Source organism: Anticarsia gemmatalis, chromosome 26 (assembly GCF_050436995.1).
Source record: "Anticarsia gemmatalis isolate Benzon Research Colony breed Stoneville strain chromosome 26, ilAntGemm2 primary, whole genome shotgun sequence".
Lineage (NCBI taxonomy): Eukaryota > Metazoa > Arthropoda > Insecta > Lepidoptera > Erebidae > Anticarsia > Anticarsia gemmatalis.
In genome coordinates, this window is record NC_134770.1 from 7315249 (window position 1) to 7327841 (window position 12593).

The 12593-nt window shown below is 35.1% G+C and overlaps 1 protein-coding gene across 2 annotated transcripts; it reads left to right on the plus strand.

Annotated features, from left to right (window-relative positions):
- The first annotated feature begins 210 nt into the window (after positions 1 to 210).
- Positions 211 to 11686, plus strand: maf-S (MAF bZIP transcription factor K). 2 transcript variants are annotated; one of them, XM_076131403.1, is made up of 4 exons: positions 211 to 505; positions 7336 to 7454; positions 8367 to 8469; positions 9741 to 11686. In XM_076131403.1, exons 1-4 carry the CDS (start codon positions 461 to 463, stop codon positions 9885 to 9887), a joined length of 414 nt encoding a protein of 137 aa, XP_075987518.1. In that variant the 5' UTR covers positions 211 to 460; the 3' UTR covers positions 9888 to 11686. The 2 variants fall into 2 exon arrangements, with proteins under 2 accessions (XP_075987518.1, XP_075987517.1); XM_076131402.1 differs by lacking the exon at positions 211 to 505 and adding an exon at positions 4814 to 4952.
- Positions 11687 to 12593: the final 907 nt, after the last annotated feature.

Here is a 12593-nt window from a genome sequence, read left to right on the forward strand (position 1 = left end):
TTGATGAAAGGACAACATTCAAAATGATTTTGACGCTACATTTGTTTTTGTATTATATTCCTACGAAATATAACAATACATAATTGAATTAAAATATGTTAAACAATCTAAAAACCCATTAAAAAGCTACATGACTCAGCATTAAACGAAAATGTTCCAGAATAAAACGTTAGTTTTTTAGATATGGTGGAATGACATCATGCTTATAGTAAAACTAAAGTGACAACACTAGCAAAAAATATTTTTCTGCGAATGTAGATTCGTGAATACGCTATTGTTTACTTTTCTTAATTAATTCAAGAAATACTTGATAATTCATTGAAACTTGTTTATTATTGTGAGGTTCATAAGTTAAACATCAGTTGATTCTGTGTATGAGGTTGCAAGTGCAAAGCAAATAAGTAATTCAGGCTAATAACGGGGTATCCCGTTATTGTATCAATTTCACCAAAAACTTATTATGCCTCATGATCTTAAGGAGTTGGGTGGAAGGAAACCAGTAATGGTAAGTCAGTAAACTCTAAAACTACTATACATTACGTCTATTTTGCCACTTATCAGTAAATTATAACCTATTTACAAAGCATAGTACGTCTTGGACGATGTAAACGTCAGTCAGAAGTTGAGTATTTTGTGTCCTTATCCTTCAAAGTTCAAAGATGTGTATGGGTTTCTTATATTCCTGTGTTGGCGTCAAAACACCGCGGGAAATATTGATAAAATGACCACAACAGATCAAATTGACAGATCAAAGATCACAAAGATACAATAGACTTTATTCCTGACAGTCTTAATCTAGAACTTAAACACAATCTTCAAAAACTATTTGGTCGGGGAAAAAGTCTTTTCGCATTATAGTATGCATGAACTTGTAATAAAATCTCTTTGGCTTCAAGAATCACAAATAAGTACATGGTTCATTATGTTTCTTTCAGTGAGCTCGTGAGGTACCCTAATATCGAGCTTTGTTGTGTAGAGAAAAGATTTTATTACATGTTAATACTATAATGCGAAAAGACTTTTTCCCCAACCTAATGAGAAAAGAACTAAGATCTTTACAGTAGATAATCATAGTATACCTTTTATTTGATTACATGCTCTGTGGCTTGAAAAACTAAAGAACCTTAACATCCTACATATATATTATTTCAATAAAGCCTCTTTTCTGTTAGTTAGCCTAAGTTTAGTGAATTTAATTTTAACAGTATTCCATTGTAAAATATGTTGTACATCATTTATGTAAATAAAATTAGAGCCATTATTAACCATATCTTATCTGATTCGTTTATTTGATGTCATCGATAACTTTGTAGTATTACTCATGTTTTGATAAAAAGTAACACTAAAAGTTAGTGTTGTCACATGCATAGACTTTTTAATTGATAAGGAGACAGCAAGAATATAAAATGTATGATTTTTTAAAAGTTTTGTATGTTTCAATTATTAAGTTGTGGTAACATTTTTATTGTATTGTTTTGTATATTGGTTACAATGGTTACCTCTGTGGCACAGTTATAGTATACCTTACTGCTGATTGTATGGTATCGGGTTAAAGTACTACTGGTCTTTTTTAATTTAACTAGCTAGAGTTTAGTCAGGAAGTGTATGGAGTTCACTGCTGATTGTGAGGTGCCAGGTCAAAATACAATAAATTGGTATTTTCTAATTGAACTTGCTAGCAGTTAGGTTATATGCCTAGTAAATGGCAATAGGGTATAGGCACTTCTAATCACATGAGTTGAAATTCAAATTTAAATATCATTAATTTCATAAACTTTCTACAAGTATTTAAATTTTTCATAATATTTTTGATCTACCACCATTATGGTAAGGCTGTAGCGCATGAAAAGAAACAGCGAGAAACTCACAAGATTGTTAATGGTAAATGTGGAAGTATTTCGCACATGTCACAAGCACATAACTTAATTTCATTGGGAACAGATATGAATAGTTGACCGAGAACCTGGACATTCACAACCTTAACCTGTGTGTCTTACTTCGTAGGGAATCTCTCTGTTTGTTTGTATACTACATGGCTATAATAAATTGGCGTTGTAGTATTTGAGTTTATCATGAACAGGTGGTTAGTATTTTCATATCAGAAGACTATTATTGATAAGAGTACTACCTTCTTCCTGCCACTTCACCTGAAGTAAATCATTAGGCATATAAACATATGCCTAATTGATATGCAAATAAACTATATCATCGTTTAAGTTCTATCACCACATAAGTAATTTTTACCAACTTTTCCAGAGAGACAAATTCTATTTCGTCTTTCGATTCTCTAGCCAATGACATCAAAATGTCAAAACTGCCAAAAAATTACTTACGTGGTGATAGTGCTTAAACAACTATATGTATATTACAGTAGTAGTTTAGCGCAAAAGAGAAACAAACATACGTCCATCTTTTCTATCTTTCAACATAATAAGATAGTAAGATGTAATGATGAATGTTTAAAAATAATGAAAAACACTCTTGTTGTCTAGTTACATCAGAAATTTCAAGTAAAAATTCCCATACAACTGAAATTAAGCATGATAATCTTAATTATTATCTATGCTATGACAACATAGGTTCTTAAGTTAATGAATCTTATTTGTGTTATTTAAATAATCTTATCATATTTGTAATTGAATAATTAAATTACATAGACACAAATTAAAAACATAGTAGTAATAGGTATAAAATAAAATTTAAATTAATATTCTGTATATTTTCAATGGATTGAAAAGGCACTCACAGTCTTGCACTAACTGGTAGGTAAATCTGCAATCATATGGGGTTCATCGTTTGATGGAATTAATATATAAATAGGTGGTAGCTTAGTGATATAAAGTCCCAGTTTTTGATAATCACTATTTGAACAACTTTGATACTAATCTGACCACCATAATAATAATATATGATAAAAAAAACCATTTGATTATACAGTTGAAAGTAATGCTACGAAATTAAATATTTTTATGTAACTTGAACTAAAAAGGAATTAATGGCATCCAACTGGTATTAGATGAAGTAGTCCTCTGGCATTGTTTTTCTCAATTTGGCTTCAGTAACAAGTCCTTAATCTTAGCCTTATCTTAGGCAATAATAAAACACCTTCAATATTTAGATAAGGGTGTGCAAGGTAATATAATAAGGACATTATGTAAATCTTCAGTATTGAAACATATTTTTTTTTGGTATCAACCTATCATCTAAAACTTGTAAAGGTAAAAAAGCTTGCAGGGATTGTAGCAAATGGCGTTATTTAGTCTCTACCTAGTCTACATACTCCTGTGGCAATGAGGCGCGATTTTATAAATGTAGTAATGAATAATTAAGACAAAATATAATCATAGCAAAAAATTTCATACTCACTTGATTCCCATAGTGAACAGTAAACTACAGTATGTAGCAGATCTCATCCATTACTCTCTTCCTAATATAAGCACATCTTGCACATTCATTGTCGTGCAGCAATGGTTTCATCTTACCTTTAAGCACCAACACTGATTATTTATCAACACATGTACACATAATTATCAAAAAAAAACTAAGAATCACTGAAAAGTCTTGTTCAAAGTGTCCCACGCGAGGAAAATTTGTCGGACCACATCTACGTCACACTTACGTACTATTACCACATGAGGTGATAAGCCGCACTTTTTATCACTTACCCAAAGGGTGTTTAAAGCTATATAAACAGCTTCTTTTTAAGATCACAGATGTTTTTCTATATGCCCGGTTTCACCACTAGATATCTAGATATCCTAGATAAGTGACAATACCTGAGCTTAGATAGAAATTTTGACAATTGCTTTTTTACAAATTCCGTCAATTTATCTATCTATAGGTTGTATGACACTTATCCATTGGATATGAAACTGGTTAGTCTTTTAACTGAGAAGGGAATGTGTTTGAGGCAAATAATTATCTTAAAGTACTATGTTTATATTAAAGAAATAGCACAAATTTCGCATCTGGGTGATGTTTGCGTGTGTGCGTTTTGTACCGCCAGCATGACTGTCATGTTTTCTTATCAAAATATTATAATATGATAAAGCAAATATCATGAATGGAAATATTTTTCTACTTAAATATTATTTTTTTAATTTGCAGTTCATTCAATAGATTATACTAGTTGTTACCTGTGGGTCTACACACCTATACCATTAATGCCCAACCTTTTAAAGACTAGAGCTCTACAATGGGAAACATTCTAGCACCGCTTTTTTGAGTGGTTACACTAATGATATTTTTCTCTCCTCTACGATAGGCTCTAGTACTCACTAGAGGGCGGTACTGCCCGCGTAAGTAACGTGTTATTCATACCTGCTTCAATTTTGTACACCTGTTAAATCAAAACATTTATTAATTTAGATCAAATATTGACACTAAACTTTGACAGGTAAAGATTTATCCACTGCCTGGAAGATCCCAGGCCATTCTTATAGGTTTTTTATTTGGTTAAATTAAGGCCAACCGCTAGTTGACGCTGGACCGTCAATCAGTAGCTGGCCTGGAGGTAAGTAAATCCTTATATTTGGAAAATACTGATCATTGTGTCCTGCAAATCAGTCCTTTAAAACAAAGAATAAGGAATGCTTCCATGTGACGCTACAATATTCCATTTACATATCGATTTTTAATGCTAAAAAGACCTATGCCCAGCAGTGGGACTACAATCAGTCATAAAAAAAAAACTAGTAACATAAATCTCATGTTTCTCATAAGTCATAATTACTTGCATGAACTAAAAAATGTTTTGTCACATGCAACACATACGAACACACACACATAACCGCGCATATACGTACACTGATAAAGAATTTCTGCTTATCATCGTGACTGGTATAAAATTGCCAAACTCTTGAAAAGCGTAATTTAAAATTCACTGTAAACCATCTGTACTCATGAAGCTCCGAAGTATGGATTTGGAACCTCCGGACTACGATGATCATTTCGTAAGTGATTTTTTTAAAAATTATCTGTGGTTTACGAGTGCTCGATTTTTTTTATCCTTTTTTAAATTAAGGAAGTGCTTAATAAAAAAAGTGTTTTATATTTTTAAATTAAGGAAGTGCGCTTTGAACAGTTGATTTAAAAAAATAGTGATTGTGTTTTTTTGGAATTAATGAGTTAATGGCCGCGCGAAAAATTGTTTGGTAATTTTTAATTAATATTTTGTTGTTTATAAATAACAGTCGCTTTATTAAATTATTATTATTTTTAAATTAAATTAAATCACTTATTTTATTAGTGGTACCTACTGAGGTTTTTGTCATAATCCCCTGCCTTTATTTTATTTGAGACTTCATTGGATTTTCGTTTTTACCAATTTTCATTACTTCTTTATGATGTCAGTATTTTAATTGATTAAATTTTATCATTTTTTATATTTCATGAAATGATTGCGTTTGCCTTTGCTATTTTAATTTATTCGCATCTTTTAAATTTTATAAACCTTAAAGTTAAACAGGACTTAAAGGCTTTTATTTATTGTTCAAAAGTTTTTTTAGCACGAAAGTAGACCATCCAATATTTCTCTACGTAATCGCATTGTTGTACGCAATTCCTTTAATTTTACGATATTTTTGCTAGAAATAAATATTTTAAAATCTTACCTTTATGTTAAACTTAATAAAACTATCAGACAAATCATTATTTTCATCCTTTCATCAAAACTGCGCATTAACACACCCCACGTTTTGCTATCATGAGTCAATCGCGTCATGATAAATTCTCTTATACGTGGCACTCGAAACCTTCATTTTTGCATTATTTATTAATAATATACATAAATAAAGCCTGTTTTAACTAAAAAGTGTAAGAAGAAGTATATAAAATAGACCCATGTTTCGCTATTTGCAATTTTAGTCCCATGGCTTCGAGTCTATAGGCGTAAATTTATAAATGAATGTGTTATAAATGCAAGAAAACACGTTATGCGTAAAATGTAAGTTTTCTAGACTTTTTAAGTCACTTCTTTTCAAATAGTATCTGAAGATTTAGTCATTAACTTTACCTTAATACGTTCCTGTCCCACTGCTGGGAAAGGGTCACCTTCCGAGCGAGGGAGGGGTTAGACCTTCAGACCACCACGTTGGCAAAGTGCGGGTTGGGGACTTTGCATGCCCTCAATAAATGTATTAAACAAATACTAGACATGTTTTTTACTTATAGTAAACGGTTTTTTCCAAGTTTAGTGTTTTTACGTAAAAAGTTTAGACCCACTTTCTCTTATTATAAAAGGACCTTCAAACATGCGAACAGATTTTACATCATAACTATAGGTTTATTGCGTATTTGCAGTAAATAATAGTATTGTAAAGAGGTCAATTTTGATCTTGTTATGTAATGAGCAGCAGCAACCAGCAAGCGAAATGGTGAGTCTTCGCTGCATGACACAGGGGCGTCGGTATTTATTTAAAACAGGATGTTATTAAGAATCTAAGTGGTCTCTGATTAGGAAATGATTTAAAGGACATAAGCACATTCTTTTTATCGTATGGTTAGTGGTCAACCTAGTATCAAAGTTGTTCAAGCCGAAGTTCTTTGACGTGGCTAACTACTGTTATCTTAATTGACAACAATCGGGACCGACTTCTTAAGTGACGGAGACGCCCAGTTCAAAAACCACTATGTGGTCACCAATCTATGAAATGACCGCGCCAAGGGTTGCTTAACCCGCAGATCGTTTACCGACTGGTTTGCGCAACTGGCTAGGCCGCATGAGGGCGCGTTCCCACTATGTCGTGACGACAGATAATCGTGTAGTCTTAAGTGTCGTGGCTTATATGTTTAAATGAAGGTGTTCACATATAGAACGACACGATTTCCATCGTTACGACAGTAAGTAGTTTAGTGTCACTATGTCGTAACGATTAATTTATCGTTGGACGACTGTCGTCTCTAGCTGTTCCCACTGTCACGATAATCTGTCGTCACTGCAAAAATGTCGTAGACGACAGTAAGTCGTGTCGTTCTATATGGGAACACCTCCATTTAAACATATAAGCCACGACACTTAAAACTACACGATTATCTGTCGTCACGACACAGTGGGAACGCGCCCTCAGTCTTCATAGGGTCGGCGCAAACGGGCCACCGACCACAGCCACTGGTGGCCAGCGACACCCACTTAACACGTTTTTCGCGCCGAGTGGCCGCCACCGGCTACACGTGTGCGGTGTGTCTATACAAAATATATGGAAAAACGTGTTAAGTGGGTGTCGCTGGCCACCAGTAGCTGTGGTCGGTGACCCGTTTGCGCCGACCCATATTCTCAGTGTGTCTGTCTACCCACCCACCTTACAAGTTGTTTCTTAACATATGTGTTGTTCCCAGGCTCCCTTGTCGCCGACGCCGTGTGCGGAGATCAGCGATGACGAGCTGGTCTCCATCTCTGTCCGGGACCTGAACAGACAGCTCAAGATGAGGGGACTCACCAGGGATCAGATTGTTAGGTAATTAATCAAGTCTTTTCGTTGTAAACATCATGATTTGATTAGGGCGGCTCCGCTCGCGTGTGCAAAAAAATTATATCTATAAGTAGATATCCTACTAAAATAATAATTGCGAAAGTTTGTGAGAATGTATGTATGTATGTATGTATATTTGTTACTCTTTCACGCAAATACTTCTGAACCGATTAACATGAAATTTGGTATAAAGGTAGCTGAAGACCCAGAATAACACAGGCAACTTTTTACCCCGGAGTTGAGGTTGAGGCGCCCGTAGCCAGTTGCGCTCACCGGTCGGTAAACGATCTGTGGGTTAAGCAAACCTTGGCGCGGTCATTCCATAGATGGGTGACCGCATAGTGGTATTTGAACAGGGCGTCTCCGTGCTTCGGAGGGCACGTAAAAAGTCGGTCCCGGTTTTTGTCAATTGAGATAACAGTCGTTAAGCCACGTCAAAGGTCTTCACATTAGGCCGCGAGGGGACCTCACTTTAGGCATTAAAGCCTCCACCAGACGGCTTGCGCCGCTTTAAGATAGCCAACTGACACGTCATGTTACACCAAGACACACGTGCAGGGGCGAATCTCCTTCGCAGTGAACTGCGTATACACACAATTAGCTTGACACCCTGAGCTATATTGCGTCACGATGGAAGTGGGCGGCTTAAACAACTTTGACACTAGGTTGACCACTTGGAGTTCCCGAGGGATCAGGATTTACACGGGAATAACGAGAATTTTCACGCGGAAGAAGTCGCGGGCGGCCTCTAGTTTGTTATAAAGCAGAGTCGTGTTGGACAAATAGTACTTATCATAGAAAATAATATGACATAACAAAAATCGCTCTATTATCTAATATCTATTTAAACAGGATGTGGAAATCTAATCTGAACAAAATAAATATGTTTGCTTTCAGAATGAAACAACGTCGCCGTACGTTGAAGAACCGTGGTTATGCTGCCTCGTGCAGGATCAAACGAATTGAACAGAAAGATGAACTTGAGACTGAAAAAAGCCAGGTTTGTATTTTTTTTTTATACCAAGACGGTGGCAAACAGGCATGCGGCCCGCCTGATGGTAAGCGGTTACCGCAGCCTATGGACGCCTGCAACACCAGGGGCGTCACGTGCGCGTTGCCGACCCTTCAAAAACCTATTTACCCCCTTCTTGAAGAACCCCATACTGTAGTTCCCAGGGAAAACCTCGGCAGGGAGCTCATTCCATAGCGGGATCGTTCGCGGGAGAAAATTGTATACTTTTACATTAGTATCGTAGTGTAAATATAGAGGTCTCAGGTTCAAAGCTCGGGTCGAGAGTACACTCAGTATTCCTTTTCACTCATAGTCCGGTGGGACGGCTAGACCGACACGATCAGTGAGAGGTCAGAACCGACGACTTACTTTCCTAACTCCGGGCATTTGCCCGGAGTTAGGAAAGTAATAATAAACTAAGAATATTTTAAAAACAGAAAATTCTGAAAAAATCTTTTAATATCGACCCGGGATTTGAACCTGAGAATTCTTGCGCGGCAGACGCATACACGATCGCGCCACAGAGGCCGGGATTCGAACCCAAAACCTCTTGCGCGACAGTCGCATACACGATCGCGCCACAGAGAAAAATAAATAATTATTTGTATCTCTGTAGGTTACACTATATTTAATGTTTACTCCGTGTGAAACAAAATACAATGAGTCAATGACGAAGCTAATTTTTGACATAGTTTTCACTTATCGAAATATAAGTAAAGTGTTAAAAAAAAAAAATTAGCTGAGTCATGTACTGCCATCTCTTATCCGCTTTCTAAACTTGACCCACTAACACCATCCCTTATCAATACTGGGAACTAAATAACGTAAGCGCTTTGTCATGTTCGTACCCGGAATAAATTCCTCAGGCCATCTATTATCAAGAGCTAAAACTATTTTTAGAAAGTATGTAGGTACTTTTCGTTTATTATTTTTGCACTATGTTTTTGCATTAGAAGAAATGGTTTCGTGTACTTTTTTTTACAAAGATACTTACTTTTACCCACAATTTTGTTTACGAAAATAGATTTCGTGGGATAAAATTTATTCTGTACTAATATAGGCCTTTGCCCAACAGCGGGACATAAAAAGCTTATATATGTTGTAACTATCTCTGTACTGTATTTCATAAAAATCCTTTCAGTAGATTTCGCGTGATTGAGTAACAAACATCAAAAAAGGCAAATATCCAAACTTAACCCACATAGTACGAAGTAAACAGTCTAACAAATAAGTAACACTATATTTTCCTTTATTTCCAGGAATGGCACGACATGGAACTAATGCAGGACGAAAACAATCGCATAAGAGAAGAAGTAGAAGCTCTTAGAGGGAAATACGACGCTCTCAAACGTTTCGCTGTAATGAAGAACATTCCCCTACCTCCCGAACTGGAGATCTTACCCTGATTCTGTGCTTGGTTGTCTGTCTGTAGTGTTTTAAGTAAGGAGTGCGAGAAATTGAGGGAGAGTGCACCCAAAAATGAGGAAACTACTGATAGTGATTGATGTGATGTGAAAATTGTGATTATGCATTATTTATGTTAATCTTAAGCATTGGCAAAATATTAGCCTAGACCAATTTAAAAAAAAGACGCGAAAATAAATTATACAATACTAGCGGACCCGACAGACGTTGTCCTGTCTAATAAATTAAAAATTAATAAAAAAACATTGTCCAGCGGACGAAATTGGGAATCTTAATCATTCTCAGATCCCCTTGAACACACACAAAAAATTCATCAAAATCGGTCCAGTCGTTTATGAGAAGTTCAGTGACATACACACTTACAGAAAAAATATATATTATACAATATTGGCAAACATATTGCCATAGTCCATAAAAAGGGGAGAGGGAAACTAGAAGGTGGAAATGATAAATATCAATTTGCTAAGGCTAGTTCATAATGCTTTCGGATGCTAAAACAAAAATCGGAGATGCAATTAGTATTGCTCGCGAAAAAGCAAGCTTCTGCTACCAATTTGGGCCGGGTTAAATGATTATATTAATTCAAAGGCTATAAGCTCGAGTCGTTTTTACTTGACGATTGAGCTGAGTCCGTCGAATTAAGACTTGTCTGAAGTCCTTGCCAACATAAGTATAAAGCATATTCTTTCTACAAATGTAGTATGCTTATCTTAAAAAGTGGTATAAGTTTATCTCCCAAGCGAGTGGTCGACAATTCGAACCCGAGGCAACACACCAATGACTTTACGAACTTATGTGTGTATTAGAAATAATTATCACTTGCTCTAACGGCGAAGGAAAACAAGAGGAAACCTTGCATGCCGAAAATTTGTTTAATACATTTATTGATGGCATGCAAGGTTCCCAACCCGCACTTGGCTCCTTTGTTTGGGCGGAGACCCTTGCCCAGTAGTGGGACAGTAATGGGTTAAAAAATCTTAAAAATACATAATAATGCATGATCATGTTAATTCTTATGACAAGACAAATATCACAATTAAGTTATTGATATTAAAGGTATATTCCCGGTGTCCACCCCCTGCTTGTCCACCCCGGGTGGACAGAGACACAAATCTTTTAAAAAGTTCTCTTTTTTCTTTTAAAAAGTATTCCCGCTGGCCACCCGGGGTGGCCAGCGGGAATAATTTAAATTAATTCTCACTATCCCCCAGGGGTGGACACCGAGAATATACCATTTTATATAGTAGTGCAATAATGTAAGTTACGATTAGCGTATGGTATTTTACTGCTGGGAAAATATATAATAACTTATTGTTTTATAAGTACTGTAGTACATTCCAAGTTTATACTCCATTACTAACGTGCGAATTACGTCATCAACGTCGCAACGTCCGGAGGTCGTGGGTTCGATTCCCACACGTAAATATTTGTGCGATCGACAAATAATTGTTTCGGGTCTGATTGTACTTTGTGTCCGTTGTTTGTATATTTGTTAAAGTCCCCGCGACACAAAAGCAATTCTTAGTGCGGGAGTTGTCTTTAAAAAAATGTTGATAATGAATATTTTTTAAACCATTGATTTTGGTGAATTAAACACCTCTCATTTTGAGAGACCTATGCCCAGCAGTGGGAAGAAAACTATTAATTATATTGCCATAATGTATAAGTTTATAAAGATAGTAGATATCTTATAAGTAATGTAATACAGACAGCCAATCGTTTAGTTATAAGGATATGTACAAGTGATCAAATTATATTTATGAATATAGGTATTAGGGGATTTGTTGTTTTATTTCTTTCAAACACCTTCAAGTCTCGTAGTAAATTTGTTTCTAAATATCGAATGATCTGTTAAAACCCGAAATAATGGCCGCAAACGTCACTATTCAGTAAGTATCGGACATTATCAGTATTGCCAGTAATTATTTATACATTTGCTGTTACTGTCTGTCGGGTACGTTGTCTACCTCTTGAATGTACTAATAAAATTGTCATTCAGAACTTAAGTAAATTAAATTTCAACACCTGCATTCTATTCACACTGAGAACAATAAAATTTATGTCAGAAATCTCTCGTGGTTTAATTTGTGAATCGATAAGGTACTTTATCATATATTCAAAAGAAATAGGGTACTTTTTATTAAACAAACGTGTTAGGTCGATTTCTACAGGCCATTAGACCTTATACAAAATCAACGACAACTACTTGCAAACTGACTTCTTTATACAGATTCCACTAATTAGCTAGACCCGACATGTTTTATTCCTATCAATATTTTATAAGGCACCTTAGCAAGTAGATACCTAAAAAGGAAAGTCTGCAAAAGTTGGCATGTGGATTCAGCCAATGAACACTGAAAAGTTAATACCTTTTTAAAAGAATGTATTTTCTTGATAAAGTCAATAAAAACTAGGCACACACTGAAAATTATAAGTGGATTATTATTTGCTATAAAAATATCGCATAAATTTCAAACAAATTGTTTTAAAAAGATTAATAAATATTTCGTTCTGAGTAATTTTCAAATAAACAAAGAATTTTAGAAATTAAGAAAGTGATGACTTTTGCTTTTATCACTAAAAGCTTTCCTAACTAGAACTATAGTCAATAATTACATTTCCGATTAAATTGGAAGATAAAAGCGTTTTTTAAATACAAAATAAATTGTTTTTTTAGGTAAATAGAT